The sequence below is a fragment of the Protopterus annectens genome, chromosome 12.part0 (genome assembly GCF_019279795.1).
Source record: "Protopterus annectens isolate FY-2018-M chromosome 12.part0, PAN1.0, whole genome shotgun sequence".
In the NCBI taxonomy this organism is placed as follows: Eukaryota; Metazoa; Chordata; order Ceratodontiformes; family Protopteridae; genus Protopterus; species Protopterus annectens.
In genome coordinates this window covers 1,095,182,600-1,095,205,764 of record NC_056746.1, presented here as the reverse complement: position 1 = coordinate 1,095,205,764, position 23,165 = coordinate 1,095,182,600, and the positions used below count along the sequence as shown (strand labels likewise).

General features: G+C 43.8%; 1 protein-coding gene across 1 annotated transcript in view; it reads left to right on the top strand.

Annotated features, from left to right (window-relative positions):
• The first annotated feature begins 922 nt into the window (after positions 1–922).
• The window catches only part of SRSF6 (serine and arginine rich splicing factor 6), an 826,370-nt gene continuing 804,127 nt past the window's right edge, over positions 923–23,165 (top strand). Inside the window, exon 1 of the mRNA XM_044090109.1 lies at positions 923–1,175. Coding sequence (XP_043946044.1) covers positions 1,069–1,175 — 107 coding nt within the window. The 5' untranslated portion in view covers positions 923–1,068. The remainder of the gene's footprint in view (positions 1,176–23,165) is intronic.

Here is a 23,165-nt window from a genome sequence, read left to right as displayed (position 1 = left end):
TAATATATATAGACTAGTAAATATTGGATACTGGGATTGGAGTTAAAGTAGCTAAACAATATTTAGAATACACTGCACAACACACTAAAGGAAATATAATCATAGCAGGAAACTTCAATGAAATTACAAAGGAAACTGACACAAATGCAAAAAAAATCATGTAAGAAATCAGCATTATCAACGGTGCTTTATGACAATATTGATTATTTTAACATTGTAGACATTAATGAATATGCTGAACCAAATACACTGTTTTTCACACATTATTCTTATAGGCATAGTACACAATCAAGAAAATACACAGTGTACAGATCGAGAAATCTGTCTACAAAGTTAAAGTCAAGACAATTACATGTCTAGAAAAAAGAGCCTAAAGAACTACATCATTATACAATGCATGGTGAAGAGTAATGACTGTAATAAATTATGAAGTGAATTGTTAATATACAAACGATAATCATATGTTTATTCCGGACACCCTTGTAAATAGTTCGATTTGTTATTATTTGTGTTAGATGTTTTTATTTGTTGTTAACCTGTATATATAGTATGTATACATTTCAATGTTACAAAAATTTATATATTTTTTTCTCTTTGGAAAATTTAATAAAAATGTTTTGGAATAATAAGGGATAAATAATATGAAGCAAAAATCTAGAATACTCTGAAAATCTGAAGTAAAAGAAGTCTATAGCTCTAAGGGTTGTCATTATTTACTGAGCATAGTTCATCACCTTTCCTCCAAAAGTCATCAGTTTTAGCCTTTTAGATAAGATTAAGAAGAATAGTGAGTTGGAATTTGACTCGACATCTGGGACTGTTCAGAGATACAGTACAAATATACCAGGAAGTAATCATGCAGCTGATTTTACCACATTCCCGCTTGGTAGTGATGGACCAGCGTACTGCACTTTTGTAACGTCGTGACGTCTTTGCTACTGATAGTCACGCATTCTTTCACCGCAACGCGCAGGCCGTTATAAATCTTAAATGGTGTCTGTAGTTTGTTACCTACGCCGTTTATTATTTTTTTCTCTAAATTAGAACTTTTGGGATAATTATTGTATCATGACCCGTGTTTATGTAGGGAGATTAAGTTACCATGTACGTGAAAAGGATATTCAGCGTTTTTTTGGTGGTTACGGAAAGCTGGTGGAAATTGATTTAAAAAACGGGTAAGCAATGCCTAAATTTGCGTTGCACGCGTGGTACGGGGGAGGGGTGTTCTCATTTGGGGTGTCGCGCTAGTAGTCTGGGGGTGGTTGGATGGCTTTAATGAGGTTTTATCTTATTTGGGGTTCATGGATAATAGTTGCGTGTGTGTTTCTCCCTGCCTTTTTTCACGCTGAGCAATTTAAACCAGCGACGAACAAATCTCCGGAAAGATATTAATTTGCCGCGTGTGCAGTAGAACAAAATGGCTGCCAGACAGAGAAAGAAACCAGTATCATGTCTGAGTGGCATTTCGTAGCTGTATGAGCGAATCGCTAACTGTGCTGTTGATGCATTTGTTGTTGTAAAGTTCGCGCAGGTGTTAAATAGCCTGTCCGAGATGGAAATGTGATGGCTCTCATAGTTTGCAGTTAATGGTGATGTTTCAGTGTAGGATGCTTATGTTATACATATTTTATGTACGTGTCAGACCTAAGAATCGGGATTGAATGCAGAATAAGATAACTTAACCCAACCCCCCCAAAAGGGGTGTGTATTTTGCTAATTCTTCACTTGCATTTTCGGAAGGGCGTCAAACTCAAATGTTTGTAATCGTAAGTAGTTTGGCAGAATCCTACATTTTACGGAGGTTGCACCAAAATGAGAGCCGGGGCTTGATGGCAGCTTTCGTATCTGTTTTTGTTAGTGTAGTCTGAAAGTAGTAAAATTGACGCGGACTCGGTGCACGGGGGTTCAGTATTTTGCGCATTTAATAGAGCCATGTTTAGGGATGCGCTTGTGAAACTTGTAATCGCCTGCGAATTTACGAGTCTGTTTCAAAAGTGCTGTGATCAGAATTGGACTTTAATACTTCAGTTGTCCATCACTTTCACAGTATGTTAGATTAAAAAAATAAATCGAGAGTAGGAATGGATTTTTGTACCGTTTTTTTGTGTGAATTTGGTTTCTGATCACTTTTTGGACTTAAAAATATTTTCTGGGAATTTGCGGGTTCCCGCCCCCTTTTGTCCATCATTGTTTACTAGTGCTATACCAGCATATGAGACTTGGCGGTTCACACCCCCTTTTGTCTGTGTGTATGTGTGTGTATATGTGTAAAAACAAACAAATATGTATGTATATATATATATATATATATATATATATATATATATATATACACACACACACTGGTATATGATATACAAGAATTATCGGATTTCCCAGGTCTGGTTGTATCTTTCTACACCTGTACTTTATTTGCAGGTAGTTGGTACTCTTGTCTTCATTATGTGATGCAGTATGTATTTTATGGGAGGGTGACTGTTAAGCCAGTGGTTGGATGATAATTTGGATCATAATAGTGTAGCTGTCCATTTTCTTTTGCAGTTTATGCGCTGTGCCGCATTTTTAATGGCGTTGATCTTTTTATGAATTAGTAGAGGCTTTATTAGACATGATTTGATGTAATTGTAAGCAAACATATCTACCGTTTATATTCATGGGTTTAATTGGGCGTAAACCATTCAAGGTATGGTGCATACATGTTTGGGGGGGGGGGTGACACCTTGGGTAGGAGTGCTGCTACAGGGTCACCGACTTGTGCGTAAGCTAGTAGATCTGCCCACCTTCTGTTTGTTTTGCGTTGACTTAGTAGTAGTCGCATTCACTGACAAAGGTCTCCAAGGTGGTTATCCGCTGTATTGAATTGGGTGACGAATGGTATCTTTAAAGACGTTTGAACTTTTTGTGATAGTTGTACAAGACAAGGTAAGGATGGGTGCCCCAACCGTTAGAAGTATAGTGGCACCAGACTTGCCTGGGTGTAGGAATTCCGGACAAAGTCGAAAAATGTGTGTGTGTGTGTGTGTGTGTGTGTGTGTGTGTGTGTGGGGGGGGGGGGGGGGGTAGATCAACGTTACCGTGCAATTTTGAAAGATGTGAAGACTTCAGTCCTCCGCGTTTTGACAGACTCCGTGAGGAACAAACCATAACCAAGAAGATAAGTCTGGGCATTTCTGCAGAATAGGTATGGCCGATAATGCCAATAAATTGATATGGTTTTAGCTGAAAGGGGGTCTTGTGCACTGTTAAGTACGGCAGATCAGGTAGTTTGTCTTGCTATAGAGAATTGCATTACCGAGCTTATTTCTGTTACAGTGGTGGCAGTAATGTTTCTTGAAGGTGTGTTGTGGTAGTGTAGTCCACTAGTGAGGAATTTCTAATGGTAAGGTGTACACATTAATGTTCTGAAGGAGAGTATTTTTGGTTCAGATGTTAACTCAAAGGCAGGAAGTCTTCCTTGACTTGAAGTCACAATGATTTAAATTATTTAAAATCCCATGCACTGGATCTCTCTTCAGACAAACTTTCTGGTGATTGGTGACACTAGGTGGGAAACTGGTTCTTTACGGACTTGGAAGGAGAGTAATGGGTGACAGTTGTCTTTCAAGTGACGCAATCTCTGATTTTAGAGGGGTGTTTGAGGCAAAAATTCTGTGGGGTGGGAGCATTCATTGTCAACTTAACCCAGTGCCCACTTATCCCTCAAGGTCTTGCACCCTAATCCTCACAAAAGATGTTTCCAAGGTGCTGTCAAGGTTGAAATCCTTCCTCCGGTCCCTGATAAATATACCCAGCTTTTCAGTAAAGAATACCAAGCAAGTCCTAGCAGGGCCGTGTTTTAAACTGTTCATAGGTGTTTTAAACTGTTCATAGGTTCATACTAGGCTATCTGCCCTAGGGCATTTATAAGCCTAGCCAGAATGTGTTTGGCTTTTGCCACCCATTTTAAATTTATTTTGCTATGCCCTCTTTCGAGGTTAGTATACTGTGCCTCTGTCTAACAGTGACACAGAAGTGATACCCGGGGTAAACCTACGATCTCCCATCCACTCATCAAGATTCTTCTTGAAGAGAGTCAATGAGGGGCTCTGCCTAACCTGGACTGGGATTTTATTCCAGAGTTGAAGGGAGCCTCTGGGTTATGAATCTGTCCCTCCAGCACGTCCTATTTATTTCAGTGCTGAGGTTCAAGTCTCTCGAGCACGTAGCTCGATGGGATTTGGATTTTCTGAGGTGCAGCATGTCCATTAATTCCGGGTTGGACATGGCTTTATACGTCAGGCACAGATCGCCTCTGAACAGGCAGTATGCCACTGAGTAGAGTTGGAGTTTCTTTAACCGGGCAGCATATGGCGTCCGAGCCATTTGATCCTCTTGGTGAGGTACTTTTGGAGTCTTTCCAGTTGCTGCCGGTATCTGATAAGGTACATCCCAAAAGGGGCATTGTACTCAATTATATGCCTGATGAGGGATGAGTAAAGAGGCACGATGACGTCCCCTGATCTAGATGTGAATCCCTTCATGATTAGGTGGGCTATATAAAATGTTTTTCTAACCACTTTGGCCACATGGTTGTCAAATGAGAGATTGCTGTCAACTTGGGTCCCCAGGTCCCTAATTACTACTTCTGTACTTAATGGATTACCACCTATGTGGTAATTTGTGGGCACTTTTTTTGCCAAAGGGGATGACCATACACTTTTTGGCATTTAGCTTGAGGCCATGGCTCTGGCACCAGTTGTCTGTTTCTATGAGGCCCTTTTGGGGGATGCTTGTGTCGACTGAAGAGTCGATTATGGCGCCCAGTTTGCAGTCATCTATGAACTTGGTCAGCCACAGTCCTTCCGTGTTGGCCTGTACCTCCGAGAAATATATACCGAACAAGAGAGGTCCCAGGATTGAGCCTTGTGGTACACCACTTGTAACTGGTTTGGAGTCTGACATGGCTCCAGCAATTCTAACCATGTGGGTTCTGTCCTTGAGCCAGTTTGCAATCCATCTAGTGACATAGGGGTTTATATTTAAGCTGGTGAGCTTATCTATAATGCCCGAGTGGGGTATTGTATCGAAGACTTTTGCGAGGTCCAGGTAGGTTGTGTGGACCACCCTCCCCTCGTCAATGGCCTTGGTGACTGTTTCAAAGAAATCAACCAGGTTTAAGAGGCAGGATCTGCCCTTAACAAAGCCAAACTGGGTAGGATCCAGTGTTTGTAGGTCCCCAATATCTTTATTTATGAGGTCCATGATAATCCTTTCCATAGCTTTGCAGACCAAGCTAGTGAGGCTTATGGGGCGATAGCTTCCAGGATCCGTTGAGGCACCACCTTTATGGAGAGGGACCACTGTTGCTGTACGCCTCTCTTTGGGCACATATCCTGTTGTAAGGCTTATGTTTGGGTTTAGCTCTTCTTGGAGTTCATGTAGGACGCAGCCCGGGACACCATCTGGTCCCATTGATGCTGTGTTTTTTGCTTTGGAGAGGGCGGCTCTTACCTGAGCATCTGAGATGTCAGGGGGGCAGCACTCTGCTGGGATAGATATTTGCCCTTTTGGTGGGGGGGGGGGAGTTTGCGCTGAACCTGTCAGCTAGGATGTTGGCAATGTCTGTGGGTTTGGTGTATTTTTTGTCATTTTGGACTAATTCTGAGCATATCTGGGAATTACCACCCAGGTTCCTAACATAACTAAAGAAAGCCTTGTGATTATTCTTAGTGTCCTGTGCAATTTTTCTCTCGAAGCTAGCCTTAGACAATTTTGTGTGTGCCCTTAGTTTTTTGCTAATACTGATCAGTGATGCCTTCCCTTTTTGGGATTTTGCTCTATCATTTAGTAGCTTTCTCCTTCTATTGTATAGTTTGTTTATGGCTGGGGTCCACCAGACAGGACGTCTGCCTTTGGAGGACTGGGTCTTGGTTTTATTTGGGATCGCATGATCCATGCATTCCTGAAGGTGTTCATAGAATGTGTTTATAAAGGACTCTGCGGTCTGGGCTGTATTTTCCACAGGCCCGGGGGCTTTGAAGGATTCCACCTCAGTTTTGAGGAGTGTGAAATTTGCTTTAGAGAAGTTTTTCACTGTGGTTTTCTGGGCAGGGGGTGGGGTCGGGATGTGAATATCCAGTGAGATTAGTTTATGGTCTGATCTTACCAGTGAGGGATACACTTCTGGTCTGGAGCATAGAGTCCCCATGTTGGTGATGATCAGGTCCAGTATGTTTTCCCCTCTTGTGGGAGTGTTAACAAGTTGTTCCATAGCATTTGAGTTTATAAATTCTAGGAACCTTTGGGCTAGGGTGTTGGAGCTAGAGTAATGCTCCCAGTCTATGTTTGGGTAGTTGAAGTCGCCCAATATAATGGTGTTTGGAGAGACCTTCATATTTTCCAGCGTTCTCAGGAAGGCCGAGTGGGGTTCCTGGGTTTGGGAGGGTGGTCTGTAGCAGGCTATAAACTGGAAGGCAGTTTTACCCACTGTTAGTTGCACATGGATAGTCTCTGATGCTTCGTGCTTTGCCACCAACCTGGAGGTGTGGGTATCTTTGAATATCTACTCCCCCTCCTTTTGTGGTTCGGTCCAAGTTCTGGGGCTGAAAAGCATGGTATGAGGTATAACCTGGTAGTGCTGGGGTGCTCTCGGGAGCCCTGAACCAGGTTTCTGTTACCGCACAGATATCTATGTTCTCGTTTCGAGTGCGTGCATCTTGAGGTTTAGACTTCTGGCGTTGAGTAGCATTACTCTTAGTTTCTTATCCCTTGTGATACCTATGGAGGTGGGTTTGTCTTTTGAGCCTTGCCTAAAAAAGGCACTATGGGGGTAGCAAGAGCCTTTGCCAATATCCGAAAGCCCAGGGGTGACAGGTGCAAGCCGTCCCTAGCGAAGCATCGTGGCATATCATCCCAAGCTGACAGGCATTGGATCCCCTTTGAATGACACCAGTACTTAAGTCAATTGTTGAAATTGATCATCTTGTCTTCATATTGTGGCATCATTCTTGGTGAGGGTAAGAGGCTACTCAAGGTCAGGGTCATACCGGCCTGGGCTACATGCTCAGAGAGCTCCTTTATGTCTCCATGTAGTCCAGGGAGGTACGTCTCAGGTCATTCACACCAGCATGGACATTGACTGAGTCATATTTGTACTTGCTTTGGAGTGACCTGAGTGCTTGTGTTATGTGGCAGATCCTAGCGCCCGACAGGCTGCTCACCGTGACCCTCTTCTTAGTTTAACCATTCGCTTCATCACTGAGGTTTGGTGCACAACAGTGGTGGGACCACCTCTGTGGAGTGACTTCACTTGCCTCAGAAATTACATGCTCATTAACCTTGTGAGGAGCATATTAAACTGGACCTGCTCTATGCTATTAAAATCACACACAAAGATTTGTTGACAGGGGATGTCCGTCTGACCTAAAGCCCTTTTTCAGCAGAGGCCCGGGGAGAAAAGCTCCAGTTTATACTGATTTTACATTTTGTTATACATTTAACTAGAAAATGGCAAACTGCTAGATGACTACAAGAGCTTTTTTTTTTTTGTATACAAATTACATTAGACTTGGTCTGTGCCCGTTTGGCTTTTTGAAGGGTAGTTCTGTATAACAAAGCTGGTTTAACTTTTTTGAAAGCGTAACACGTGGCTGTATATACAGTATATTTATGTAATAGCATAGTTAGTCTTTGCAAATGTGGTAAGTTAGCAAATTGATTAAAGGTTAGAACCTATAAGATGCAGATAACAGGTGCCTCATCAAAATTGTCAAGATGACTAGTAGTGGCTTGGTAGGGTACCACATTAAGCTCTTTTTGTTCTATACTTTTGAAGATAGATGGCTGTCCAACTTTGAGAGTGACATTAAACTGGGAGTCCTTGTCAAATTGCTCTGGTATTCAAGCCATGCAACAGGAGCTTAACGCATGTGCTAACAGTGGACTTGTGCTTCATGCTGAAAAGTGTAACACTCTTCCCACCAGCATACAGCACATAGGTAGGTACTAGGCTATTGGCCCTAGGGCCTGTATAAGCCTAGCCAAAGAGTGTACCCTGGCTTTCGCCACCCAAGAAAATTATTTTCCTGTGCCCCTGTCGAGCAGAGCCACAGAAGTGATCCCTATGGTGAATTTCCCATCCAATCATCAAGATTTTTCTTGAGTGCTAATGAGGAGCTCTGTTTGACAAAGGTAGTCTGTTCCAGAGTATGGGAAGTCTCTGGGACAGGAATATATCCCTACAGTATGTTCTGTTTATTGTGGTGAACAAGGTTTAGGTCCGTAGAGCGTGTAGCTCTGAGGGATTGGGATTTCTTTAAGTGGAGCATGTTCAACAGCTCTGGGTTTGACATAGCTTTGTATGTTAGGCAGAGATCGCCCCTGAGTAGGCAATATGCGATGAAGTAAAGCTGTAGTTTTTTGACTGTCTGCATAGGGCATCTGTTTGAGGCCAGTAATCTTCTGTGAGGTATTTCTGTGGTCTTTGCAGTTGTTGTAGATGTCTTGAGGTACATACCAAAAGGGACGTTGTACTCTATAATGGGTCTAATGAGTGATGAGTAGAGGGGAACAATTTTTTATTTATTTTTTTTTTTTTTTTACTGGATGAGAATCCTTTTGTGATGAGATGAGCCACACAGAAGGATTTCCTGACCACTGTGGCAGTGTGATTATCAAAGGAGAGACTACTGTCCACCTGTGTCCCAAGGTCTCTCACATTTTTGGCATTAAGTAGACTACCAGCTATGTGGTAGTTCATGGGTACAGTTTTTACTAAAGGGGATGGCAATACACTTTTTGGCATTGAGCTTCAGACCATGGCTTTGATACCAGGTATCTGTCTCAGTGAGGCCCTCTTGTAGTTTGTTCACATCGTTAGGAGTTTTGATTATGGCTCTTAGTTTCCAGTCATCTGCAAACTGTTAGCCAAAGACCTTCTGTGTTAGCCTGCACTTCAGGGAAGTAGATACCAAACAGGAGAGGACCCAGGACTGAACCCTGTGGTACTCCACTTGTCACTGGTCTGAAGTCGGATTTGTAAAAGGCTACTTCCACAGTGTGGGTTCTGTCCGTGAGCCAGTTGGCAACCCATCTTGTGACATAGGGATATCTATAATTCCAGAGTGGGGGATGGTGTCGAAAGCCTTGGCGAGCTCTACATAAGCTGTGTGAACCATTTTACCCTGGCTTTGGTGACTGCTTCAAAGAAGTCCATCAGGTTTAGGAGACATGATCTGCCTTTTACAAATCCAAACTGGGTAGGGTCCAGAGTTTGGAGATTACCAATGTCTTTGTTCATGAGCTCCATGACGATATGTTCCATGGCCTTGAAGACCAGGCTTGTCAGGCTAATGTCCTTTACAAAATGAATGACTTCTAAAATCTTGGTACTTGGGTTGATTTGTTCCTGTGATCTTCATGTGACTGAGGTCCTACTTGGCACAGCTGGCTGCCAAGGGGATATCTTCCAGATATTGAGGACATTGTCCCATTACGTTCAGCTGATAAAATACGAGATCTGTCCATAGATCTTTGATCTTCCTAACTAAGATGATCAGAAGAAACTTTGAACATGCAAACGTCTTAATTGGCGTTTGCCATATAGTGTTTTTTTAACACAAGACTGGATGCATTTTCCTTTTATTTAATGTGTTACAAACACTTGAGGGGAGCTCTATGCCTTTTCTTTCAACTCACTAGGGACCCAGTGGTCCTGAGTCTTCCTTATTTCCATAATTGAGTAGTCCCTGAAGTACTAGAACAAGAGCTCTACAGCTTTGCTGGCAGGTAATGTGGAGAGAGGAGTTCATTATAGTGTCTTCCCCATGTCTAGATTATAGACCAACAGTGTGTATATTTTCCTTCACATGGGTGATTTTGTATAAACAAATTCACTCCTGTCACTCCTGGCTTGCTTGGTCTGCCCCTCCGTAGGAAAGGTTTGTGACATATTCTTAGTTTTAGCACTTGAACTTGCTTATTTGTACTCTGCACTTGTTCAGAACTTGTTAGCACTAAAGCTACAAATTACTACAGCACTCAACCTTCCTTTTTATCTACAGGAAAACAGTTTTTGTACTTTTTTTTTTTTTGTATTCAGGCATGTCCAAGAGTAATATCCCAGTGTTCTCTCCTGTCTATCTGATGAATCTGGGCATCTTGAGGCAATGTAGCAATTGCCTCGTGTACACAGACAACCCTCTCCTCCTACCACCCAACACCACAAACTGTGAGGATGCACTTATCTAGCCAAACTGGAGGTAAAGCGCTCTCCAACCAAGACTGCACTTGACAGTAAAGAGAAGGTAAACGCTTGCACCACACATCATAGTCCCACTAAACCTATGCAACCAAAATCCACACATAGAAACACAAACATTTGCAGAGGCTCTTGATGATGATCTGCTCAGACCTCCAAAGCAGAAACGCAAGCAAACCCCCCCCCCCCCAACACACCCCAAATGACAGACTTGGTGTGCCAATAAACCACAGCCCGTAAGGCAAACCAAGCGTACCCAACACACTAATCATAGGTGACTCTACAGTCAGGCACACTGTCCCACTCACCGGGCTAAACAAGTAGAAGGTTACTGTCTGCTGCTTGGATCTGCCACAACCCATGCACTCAGGTCACCCCACAACACAATAACACTAATACAAGCTTTACTCTCAAAACAGTTTCCACCACTTCAATCAAAAGTGTGCTCTCCAAACTAAAAACCTCATCAACAGCAGCCGACCTACTCCCCAGCTATTTCTTGAAACTCGCAGCAGATGCTTTTGCTATCCAGTCTCCATTCTCATAAACAGATCAATTGTTGAAAACTATGTGCCCAAACTCTGGGAAATATCCTACGTTACACCCATACATAAAGGCGGGACCTCCACCGAACTTAACTATAGACTCATTGCTTTACCCTCCCCCCCCCCCCGCCAAAATCCTAGAAAAATGCATCCATACCCAGATGCTAAACTATCTCCTAGACAGCAACATCCTGTCACCTACTCAGCGTGGTTTCAGACCTGCCCATAGTACCACTACAGCCCTCCTCTGCTTCAGACGCAGTAAACTGTCTCAAATTAAGGCCTACAAGTGTCTACTCTTTTCTGTTTTTTTTTTATGTTCAAAGCATTTGACAGTGTCACACCAAATCCTGCTAAACAAACTAAACCAATATCCTCTATCAAATTCCAATCTTACCTGGTTCCACAGCTACTTAAATGACAGGTACCAAGCTGTGAAATGGGAAAATTCTCTTCTCAGCTGCTCATAACTGTGTCCCACAGGGTTCTATCTTAAGGCCACTACTAGTCGGTCTTCACAAATGACCTCCACACAGCAAGCATCTATAATTCAGTATGCAGATGACACTTCTTTAATCTGTGCTGCACAAAACATTCCCACCCTCTTGCAAACAACTCCACTAGCATTCTCCGACGTTGAAAACTACCTTGCCAAAGCCCAACTTATCCTCAAGCCAAAGAAAACTCAGCTTATGATTATAACCAGTTCTAACAAAAACACCAACAGTCAGTTCACTGTCTACTCCACAAATGCTACTCCAGTTGCTCCAGTGGCACAGGCTAAGCTATTGTGAATAACCATAGACTCCCACCTAAAATTTGATGGTCATCTCAACTATTAAAAAAAAATACATGCCAAACTGGGGTCACTCTACCGTATCAAACCATTATCTTACCAACAACACTATCGGCCATTGCTTGCGCCCAACTTCTATCCACCCTACTTTATGTATCTCCCATTCTGACTAATCTCAACAAAACTGAACTAAGCAAAATGGAAGCCTGCTAACCTACAGTCAGCTCTGCCTCTGTCATTCTATCTATTACATCCCCAATAAGTGTCCTGCCCTCAAAAACCTAGTACACCGTCACTCGGCCAGAAGGCCTCTTGGATCATCAAGCAAACTATTAGAAGTCACCAACAGCTACAATAGCTTTGGAGATGCACTATATAGTAGTTCAGTGGCTAAAAAAATGGAACTCTGTCCCTACTAGTGTTCAAAACACATCATCCAAAGCCTCTTTTAAAGACCTCATCAGGCAACTTCTCAAGCAAAGTTGGTAGTGCTATGATTACTCCCCAGGCTAGTTAAAGCGGGTAACATATACATACTAAATCTGGAGCACTTGATAGTTTTCAATCTTACAAACACTGGCTAATCTACAATGTATGTACTGTACCTGTGTACTATGTATGTATTCTACCTATGTTCCAAATTTCAGCTTTCACCACAAATCTATTAACCTTTATTTTTTAAATATTTGTGTTCTCTCCACTGACTGTTTGCGCCACATACCACTGTAAAAACATGTCTCTTGTAATTTGTGTGTATAGTGATCATGTCTAAATAACTAAACATGTCTAATTTTTCTTTGTGGGGCTTTTCTCCCCAGGCCTCTACTGAAAAAGGGCCTTTTCAGCTCAGACACCCCCGGTTAACAAATTAAAATAAATAAATGACCGTTATTGCCCATGCTGGTGTGAACTACCTGAGACATACTTCCTGGACTACATGAAAAGAGACATGGAAGAGCTCTCCAATCTTGCACCCCTGGCAGGTATGACCCTAGCCCTGAGTAGCATCCTGCCATCGCCCAGAATGAAACTGCAGTACAAGGACAATATGATTGACTTCAGCAATTGGCTAAGCTGCTGGTGTCATTCTAGGGGGATCCAGTATCTCTGTGCCTGGGACGACCTGGTCGACGGACCATGATCTATAGTGCCTTTTTTAGGCAAGGTTCAAATGACAAATTCACCACAGTAACAGGCAAGCAAAAACTGAGGGTAATGCTACTCTATGCTAGAAGTCTAAATAGAAGTCTAAATCTCAAAATGCACTCACTCGAGGCACTCCTTAAAATGGAGAACATAGATATCTGTGCAGTGACTGAGAACCTGGTTCAAGGCTCTAGAGAGCACCCCTGCTTTACCAGGCTATAATTCATACCACACTTTTCTGCTATCTAACCTGGACCAGAACATGAAAGGCGGGGGTGTCCATATTCATGAAGGATATCCATATCTCCAGGCTAGTTGCGCAGCATAATGCATTCAAGGTTATCCAAGTGCAACTAACTCTGGGAAAAACTTGCCCAAACTGTAGCTTGCTACAGATCTCCCACCATGCCCCAGGATTCCCTCTCCTTTTCTTGATATACTGGAAAATACTAGGGTTCAACCAAACACCCTAATAGGCAATTTCAACTACCCCACCATTAACTGGGAAAACTACTACTGTACCAACTCCTTCGCTCAACACTTTCTGGAATTCATAAATTCCAATGCCCTGGATAAACTTATCCACAACCCCACCAGGGGCAACAGTATCCTAAACCTAGTCATTAACAATATGAGTGACAGGTGTTCCACACCTGAAATCAACTCCTTGTTGGTCAGATCCGAGATCCGACCATAAGCTAATCACCCTAGATATCCGCATCCCACCCCAACCACCATTAAGGAAACCACAGTAAAAAAAAATTCTCCAAAGCCAACTTCATGCTTCTTAAGACAGAAGTGGCGAACTTCCAACACCCATGCAGATGAACAGTAGAGTGAATCCTACACAAATGCACTCTAAGCACTTACGAGTGCATGGATCGTGCTATCCCAAATGGAACTAAGACACTATCCTCCAAAAAAAGGAAGCCAATCTGGTGGTCCCCTGCCATAAACAAACTCTACAACAGAAGGAAGAAACTGTTGCAAGAGAGTAAAATCCCATGAGTTGGAGGAGCTGCCTGGTCAGCCTCAGTAAGAAGCTGAGATCCCTTAAGTTCATTTAAGCTAGCTACGAAAAATTGCCACTGATTCTAAGGGAAACCCCAAAGCATTCTATAGCTATGTCAAGAATTTCAATGGCAACACCTAGATCTGCTCTGAGTTACGGCACAACTGCAAGAAAATTAGAGCCAACTGATTATTGCCAACATCCTGGCAGGTTCAGTACTAACCCCCTATGAAGGGGTCATATCTATACAGAAAGAATGCGGGGTCTCTGTAATATCTATGCAGGTAAAAGCTGCACTCTCCAAAATCAAAAACACAGCATCCATGGGACCGGACAAAATCCCAGGCTGCTTTTATACGAACTTCAGAATGAACTGGCTCCCCACTTAAGCACCATGTTCAGCCGTAGCTCCCCACCTAAGCTCCATGTTCAGCTGTAGTCTCACGTCAGGCTTTGTGCCCACTGAATGATGCACAGCAACAGTTATCCCACTTCACAAAGGGGGAGCCACTACGGATCCTGGGAACTATCGCCCTGTTAGCCTGACGAGCCTGGCTGCAAGGCCATGGAACTTGTCATCCTGGAACTCCTAAACAAAGACCTTAGTAACCTCCAAACTCTGGACACCACCCAGTTCGGGTTTGTGAAAGGCAGATCATGCCTTCTGAACCGGATCGACTTCTTTGAGGCAGTCACCAAAGCCGTAGACAAGTGGTTCACACAGCCTATCTTGACCTTGCCAAGGCTTTCGAGACAATCCCCCATTCTGGAATTTGTAGCTAAACTAGGTATAAATTCCTGTGTCACAAGGTGTTACCAACTGGCTTACTGACCCACCCTAAAAGTTGCAGACTCCAAATCTGACTTCAAACCAGTGACAAGTGGAGTACCACAGGGTTCAGTCCTGGGACCTCTCCTGTTTGGTATCTACTTCTCTGAAGTACAGGCTAACACAGAAGGCCTCTGGCTAATGAAATTCATAGATGACTGTAAACTAGGAGTCATAGTAGTCCCCAAATGATGTGGACTTCCTACAGAAGGGCCTCACTGAGATGCCTGGTGTCAGATGTATGGCCTGAAACTCATTGCCAAAAAGTGCATTGTCGTCCCCTTTAGTAAAAACTCTGTACCCATGAACTACCACAGTCTACATAATTCCAAATGTGTGATGAGACCTTGGGACCCAGGTGGATAGTGGCCTCTCCTTTGATAATCACATCGCCACAGTAGTCAGGAAATCCTTGTATGTGCACACCTCATCACAAAAGGGTTCTCATCCAGGAAAAAGAGATCATTGTTCCCCCTCTATTCGGCACTCATTAGATCAATTATAGAGTACAATGCCCGTTTTGGAATGTACCTTACAAGGCATCTGCAACAGCTGGAAAGGCCACAGAAGTGCCTCGCACAGAGGATTACTGTCCTCACAGATATGCCCTACACTGTCTCAAACTCCAGCTTTTACTATCGCCTGCTCCGAGGAGATCTCTGCCTAACATATAAAGCTATGTTAAACCCAGAGCTGTTAAACATGCTACACCTTAAGAAATCTCAATCCCTCCGAGCTACACGTTCTAGGGACCTAAACCTTGTCGCCACAATAAACAGGACATACTGGAGGGATAGATTCTTGTCCCAGAGACTTCTATACTCTGGAACAAGCTACCCGTCTGTGTCAAGCAAAGTTCCTCATTAGCACTCTTCAAGAAAAATCTTGATGAGTGGATGGGAAATAAGAAATAGGGCCACAGGAAATTAACTTTCTTGGGTGGCATAAGCCAGGGAACCTTGTTGGCTAGGCTTACGTAGGACCTTGGGCTGATAGCCTAGTACCAACCTATGAACTACATGCAAGTAGTTAATGGTCACAAAAATCAATTAGCTTCTGTTTTCTGTGATTCATACAGTACAAAGTAGTCATTCCTCCTGTAACCTTTACAGTGAAAGTGGAAACACCTTACAGTTTTTTTTCAAGTATCTGTGCATACCAACTTAATCCTCTTTTGTTGGGAGGAGATTCGTATAAGGTGGTTAAGTTTTAGGTAGTGCCATTGTGAGTGAGACAAATGTTCACTCACTAAGCTAAGCAAGGAGGTGGTCACAGCTGCTTGCCAGGGCCAGAATCTGCCAGATCGCACACTGGATAATTGAACAACAAGTTGCAGTGCATATCTCATGTGGATGTAAGTGACTTTAGACTTCTCTGTCTGGGCTGTATGAAGAGGGGCATGATGGGGATCTCTGACAGTGTCCTGGACTGGAATAAGCTTAACATTGAGCAGCATTCTGCTTTCTCCGGGGATTATGCTGTAATACGAGTAGAAGGTGATTGGCTTTAGTAATTTAGTTTAATTTGAAGGGGGTACAGTATTTGTTGGATTGGAAGTATATGGTTGGCAGAACATGCTGTTTTGCCAAAGATAATCTCCTCTCGCCTTTAGGCTTTTGAATGTTGGCTAAAACTTTCGCCATCCTCATGTTGCCTTTTTAATACAGTGCCATCCTGATGAAACTTCTAACATAGCAAAACCAATCCCGGATGACATGAAGGAATTACTGCTCAATACCAAGAATCCAGACAAAACGACTAGTCTCTTGTCCCTTCCACCCAGGAGGAAGTTGATGCCTGGAGTTAAAAGCATGGTTTAAAGCTTGAGAGCACCTGGGCAGTGCAAGGCTGTAATGTATTATACGTGTCTAGACCAGCTACTGCAGAGTCTCCTGCCAATGCTTCCCAAGAGAGACTCCTTTAACGTCCAGTGGCCCTGACAACAGAACAGATCTCAAAGGCAAAAATACTAAGTCTATGGGCCTTTTTAATATCCTGCATTGCCTCGAGTAGCATTAAACATGACTTGAGCCCCCTCTTGAGATCACTGTTCGGCCCTAGCTTCCAAACTGCCTTTGTGCCTTGTGAATGGATGACTGTGATAGTTCTCTCTGCATAAGGAGAGGTCTACTGATATCGTAATTATAGACCCAGAATTCTGACTTGTTTTGCATGCAATCATGGAAAGAATTATCGATATTCTAAATACCTAGGAAATTGTTAAGCACTGGATCCAGCCGTGTTTGGTGTCATGGGGGGGGTACCTTTTCAACCTGGTAGACTATTGGGGAGTCGCCCATGCTGTAAGCTATAGCTGAGAGCAAAATGGTACATCCTACTGGATTTGGACAAAGGCGCTCGGTACTTCCCATTCAAGCATTGTAGACAAATTCTTGAAGCGAAGCATAAACTCTTATCACCCATTGGCTAACTGGCTCACAGGGCAATTTCTGGCCTGGCTTAAATATCCATAAGTTTTGTTTTATAAAGTTAACCTACAGGCTAATACACTCAAGTGTACTAGCCTTTGATAGCACTTAGTCGACAAACCAAGCATTTACTGTACTTTCTGTCTGTGTGTGTGTGTGTGTAAAAAAAAAAAAAAAAATAAAAAAAAAAAAAAATTACTTCTGCTTTCCTAGCTAGTTGTTCCAGTGATCAGATTTTGCTGATCCGTGGGCTTTGTATTTGGTTCCTGTGATCCTCCATTTTCTTGTGTGGCCAGAGGGAAGTTTCTTTACTCACCAGTGAGAGTGGGGAGTACTGAGCTGCCTGTTTGTCCTCGGAGGAGTGGTTTGAAACAGTAACTGGTAATTCATTGGCCATTTTGGGTCATTTCCTGCATTTTCCAGCCCCGTGCTATAAAGCACGCTTTAGTGCGGAGTTGCCACAGGAGCACACGAGCAGCGGCGGTTAATCAAGGTTAAACTATTCGGGCTACCTAAAGTCCACTCTTCAAATTTTCCCTTAAAACAGCCTTCCTTGAACTGTACTACTGATCATACCAGCGTATTCTATATCTAAAAAGTTTAGCTCTAATTAATTCTTAAGTAGACTATTCTCTATCTGTAAAGCCTAGCACTTGCTCCTAAAGTACTTTTAACCTTGATATAGCACTTTTATTATACTTAGTACCCCACCAGCCTAAAAACCCCCTTCTCGATCACCCACACCCCCCGGAGTCTTTTTAAAGTTTTTGTCTATTCCTTCTAGCATGTCGAGGGATCAGTTGCTAGTGTCCTCTCCTGCTCAGCTGGTGAATCTGGGAATATTGAGGCAATGTTACAATTGCCTCATGTACACAGACAACCCTCTCCTTCTCCCACAAAACACAAATACATGCGAGAGATGCAACTATACAGCCAAACTGGAGGCTGAGCTCTCTCAACATAGGACTGGCAAGACCAGACAGGAGAAGGTAACCACACACACCCAGTCTCACATAGTACCATCACAACTTCAAATCATACACATAAACACACAAAGACATACTCGGAGGCTCTGATCAAAAATCTACCAAAACAGCAGAGGCCACCAAAGCAGGCACCCAAACAACTGCCACCTCAAGACAAAACACTTGCAACACATAGACCACATAGTCTGTGCCAAACAGTCACAGTCCTTAAGGCCAAACACAATGCCAGGCACACTCGTCATTGGTGACTCCATAGTCAGACACACTGACGTCCCGCTCACCAGATTGAGTAAGGAGAAGGTCACAGTAAGCTGCCTGTCGGGCGCTAGAATCCGCCACATAACGCAAGCACTCAGGTCTCTCAACAGCAGGTACAAGTACGACTCAGTCATTGTCCACGCTGGTGTGAACGACCTGAGACGTACCTCCCTGGACTACATGAGAAGAGACATAGAGGAGCTCTCTGATTATGTAGCCCAGGCAGGTATGACCCTGACCTTGAGCAGTATCCTACCTTCACCAAGAATGATGCCACAATACAGAGATAAGATGATCAGCTTTAATAATTGGCTTAAACTCTGGTGTCATTCAAAGGGGATCAATGTCTGTCTGCCTGGGATGACATGCTGGACAAGCCACGCTGCTTATGAGGGCGGCTTGCACCTGTCACCCTGGGCTTCCAGATATTGGCAAAGGCTCTTGCCACCCCATAGTGCCTTTTTAGGCAAGGCTCAAATTCTAAACCTACCACCCTAGAACACAAAAAAGGAAAAAAACTAAGGGTAATGCTGCTCAATGCCAGAAGTCTCAACCTCAAGATGCACGCACTCGAGGCCCTTCTCGGTATGGAGAACATCGATGTCTGTGCTGTGACTGAAACCTGGTTCAAGGCTCCTGAGAGCACCCCAACACTATCAGGTTTTACCTCATATCATGCGTTCCGTCCCCAAAATCCGGACACCACCAAGAAAGGAGGGGGGTGTCCATATTCATCAAGGACACCCACACCTCAAGGTTGGTGGCAACGCACGATGCATTGGAGACCATCCAGGTGCAATTAACCATAGGCAAGACTGCTCTGCAATTTGTAGCATGTTACAGGCCACCCTCTCAAACTCAGGAACCTCACATACATTTATCCCCTCCAGTGTTTTCAAGAAAGCTATCTCCAAATACCATCATACTAGGTGACTTCAACTACCCGAATATAGACTGGGAGCACTACTCTAGCCCCAACACTCTAGCCCAAAGGTTCCTAGAGTTCATAAACTCAAATGTCATGGAACAACTAGTCACCATCCCCACAAGAGGTGAAAACATACTTGATCTCATCATCACGAACATGGGGTCACAATGTTCAACACCGGAAGTATACCCCTCACTGGTGAGATCAGATCATAAACTAATCTCACTGGAAGTCCACATCCCGCCCCCGCCTGAGATAAAAGACCACAGTGAAGAACTTCTCAAAAGCCGACTTCACGCTTCTGAAGACTAGTGTGGTCTCTTAAGGCCCCTGAGCCTGTGGAAACCATTACTCAAGCCGCTGAATCACCTTACAAATGCCTTCTACCAGCACCTACAGGACTGCATGGATCAGGCAATCCCAAACAAAACAAAGACTCTTTGTACCAAAGGCAAGCGTCCAGTCTGGAAACAAACAAGCTCTACAACAAAAGGAGGAAGCTACTCCAAGATGGAGCAAAATCCCTGAAAGGTAAGACACCTTTGATCATTATAAGTAAAAAACTACGCGCTCTCATAAAATCATCCAAGGCAAATTTTGAGAGAAAAATCGCAAAGGACTCAAAAAAACAATCATAAGGCCTTCTTTAGCCATGTCAGAAACCTAGGAGGAAACTCCCAGATATGCTCAGAATTAGTTCAAAATGATGTAAAAATCACTGAACCTACAGACATTGCCAACATACTGGCTGACAGGTTCAGTGCAAACTCCAAAAGGAGAGATATCTATACCAGAGGATTGTAGCCCCCCAAACATCTCTAACGCTCAGGTGAGAACTGCTCTCTCCAAGGCGAAAAACACAGCATCCATGGGACCAGATGGTGTCCCCGGTTGTGTGCTCCACGAACTCAATGCAGAATTAAACCCGCAGTTAGGACAGCTGTTTAATCTTAGCCTCACCTCAGGATACGTACCCAAGGAGTGGCGTACGGCAACTGTGGTCCCACTTCACAAAGGCGGTGCCTCCACCGACCCTGGAAACTACCGTCCCATCAGCTTGACAAGCCTGATCTGCAAAGCTATGGAGAGGATCATAAATGAACTCATAAAGACATAGGGGACTTGCAGACTTTGGATCCAACCCAGTTTGGCTTTTTGTCAAAGGCAGATCATGCCTTTTGAACTTGGTTGACTTTTTCGAAACAGTCACCAAGGCCATTGATGAGGGAAAGGCAGTCCACACAGCCTACCTCGACCTGGCCAAGGCTTTCGACACAATACCCCACTCGGGTATCATTGAAAAACTCATCAGCTTAAATGTTAACCCATACGTCACAAGATGGGTAGCAAACTGGCTAAGTGACAGAACCCACAGGGTGAGAGTTGCTGGTGCCATGTCAGACTCGAAGCCTGTCACAAGTGGTGTCCCACAGGGCTCAGTCCTGGGCCCACTCTTGTTCGGCATCTACTTTTCAGAAGTACAAGCAAACACAGGAGGGTTATGGCTGACAAAATTTGCAGATGACTGCAAACTGGGTGCCATAGTCGAGAACACATCTGACACAGATATCCGTTTCTATGAGACCCTTCTGAAGGATAACTGGTGCCAGAGCCATGGACTAAAGTTAAACGCCAAAACATGCATAGTCATACCCTTCGGGAAAAACAAGGTTACCCCCAGCTACCATATAGGCGGCAATCCACTGAACACAGAAGAGGTTATCAGGGATCTGGGGACCCAGGTTGACAGTAACCGTTCGTTTGACAGTCACGTCGCCAAAGTAGTTAGGAAGACCTTCTACATTGCCCACCTGATTATGAAGGGATTCACATCTAGATCCAGGGAGGTCATTGTCCCCCTGTACTCATCACTCATCAGACCAATGATTGAGTACAATGCCCCATTCGGAATGTATCTGACCCGACACTTGCAGCAACTGGAAAGGCCCCAAAAGTTCCTCACCAAAAGGATAAAGGGTCTCAAAAATATGTCTTATGCTGCCCGACTGAAGGAACTCCGGCTCTATTCAGTCGCTTACCGTCTGCTCAGAGGTGACCTGTGCCTGACATACAAGGCCATGTCCAACCCAGAACTGATGAACATGCTTCCTCAAAAAATCTAGATCCCTCAGAACTACAAGGGCGGGAGAATTAAACCTTGACATGGTTATTAATAGGACGTGTTGGAGGGACAGATTCATCACCCAGAGACTCCCCATGCTGTGGAACAAAATCCCGATGCATGTGAGGCAGAGCACCTCGCTGGCCTTGTTCAAGAGAAATCTTGACCAATGGATGGGAGATCGCAGATATACCCTAGGGATTACCTCCGTGTCACTGTTTAGGCACAACATCATAATGGGCATAGTATCCTTCAAACTAAAGGGGTGGCGAAAGCCACAACACTCTGGGCTAGGCTTATAAATGCCCTCGGGCAGATAGCCTAGTATGAACCTATAAGGGCAGTTGCCTGCAGTGTTTCCCGGAGCTCTGTGCAGGAGCTGCTCTCTGTGCTTATTTTTCAGAAGGTAAAGCTAATATTAACCTGTGATTGACTTAAGTTTGTTGATGACTGATAGTCTATGGGGATTCTACAAATTGCAAGAAGCTAATATTCCCCAAGATGGCTTGTTGCAAATTGAAAACTGGTGCCAGAGCCATTGTCTAAAACTTAAAGCAAAAAAAAAAAACAATGTTGGGTCCTTTGGAAAGTCTGCCACCCCTAAGAATTACCACATAGACAGTAAACCCCTAAGGGTAGAGCTAATGTTTAGAGATTTGATGAACAAGTGTTAATAGTGACTTATTTCATCATTGTGCCTTTGTTTAAGGAAATCCTTCTTTGTTGCACAACTTGTAAGCCAAATATGGCATCCAGGCCCAAAGATGTCATTGTCCTACTGTACAGTCTTCATTAGACCAGTCCTTGAATGCAGTATTTTCTTCTGTGCGTACCTTGTCATTCATGTGCAACTGGAATGCCCACAGAGGTTCCTCAAAACAAATGCATAACAAAAGAAACTCATGGAATGTACAGACTGCCCCAGAGCCTCATCTTTATTCTCAGTCTCCTGTAGAATGCTGAGAAGTGGTCTGTGCATGGATTAAAAGACATGATCCAGTATTCATAGGTAAGTACTAGGCTATTGGCCCAAGGGCCTGTGTAAGCCTAGCCAACAAGGTTCCCCTGGCTTTTGCCACCCAAGAAGGCTATATTTCTGTGCCCCTGTCGAGCAGAGCCACAGAATTGATCCCTGGGGTGAATTTCTTATTTCCCATCCACTCATCAAAAATTTTCTTTCAAGAGTGCTGGTGAGGAACTCTGCATGATGTAGGTAGCTTGTGCCAGTGTATGGGAAGTCTCTGGGCCAGGAATCTATCCCTCCAGCATGTTCTGTTTATTTTGGTGAGAAGGTTTATGTCCCTGGAGCATGTAGCTCTGTGGGATTGGGATTTCTTTAGGTGTAGCATGTCCACCGATTCTGGGTTTGACATAGCGTTGTATGTCAGGCAGAGATCACCTCGGAGTAGGCAATATGCTAAGGAGTAAAGCTAGAGTTTTTTGAGACGGTCAGCGTAAGGCATTGGAGAGTCCTGTGATCCTCTTTGTGAGGTATTTTTGTGGCCTTTCCAGCTGTTGTAGATGTCTTGAGGTACATTCCAAAAGGGGTGTTATACTCAATGGGTCTAATGAGAGCTGAGAAGATGGGAACAATGACCTCCTTTTTCCTAAATGAGAACCCTTTCGTGAAGGTGTGCCACAAAGCATTTCCTGACTATTGCGGCGATGTGATCGTTAAAGGAGGGACTACTGTCTACCTGACTCCCAAGGTCTCTTCACCTTCGGTGTTGTGGACTGCAACACGTGGTGGTTCATGGGTACAGAGTTCTTTCCAAAGGGGATGACAGTGCACTTTTTGGCATTGAGCTTAAGGCAGTGGATCTGGCACCAGGCATCACTCTTGGTGAGGCCCTTCCCTATTTATTTTGTTCCCTCCC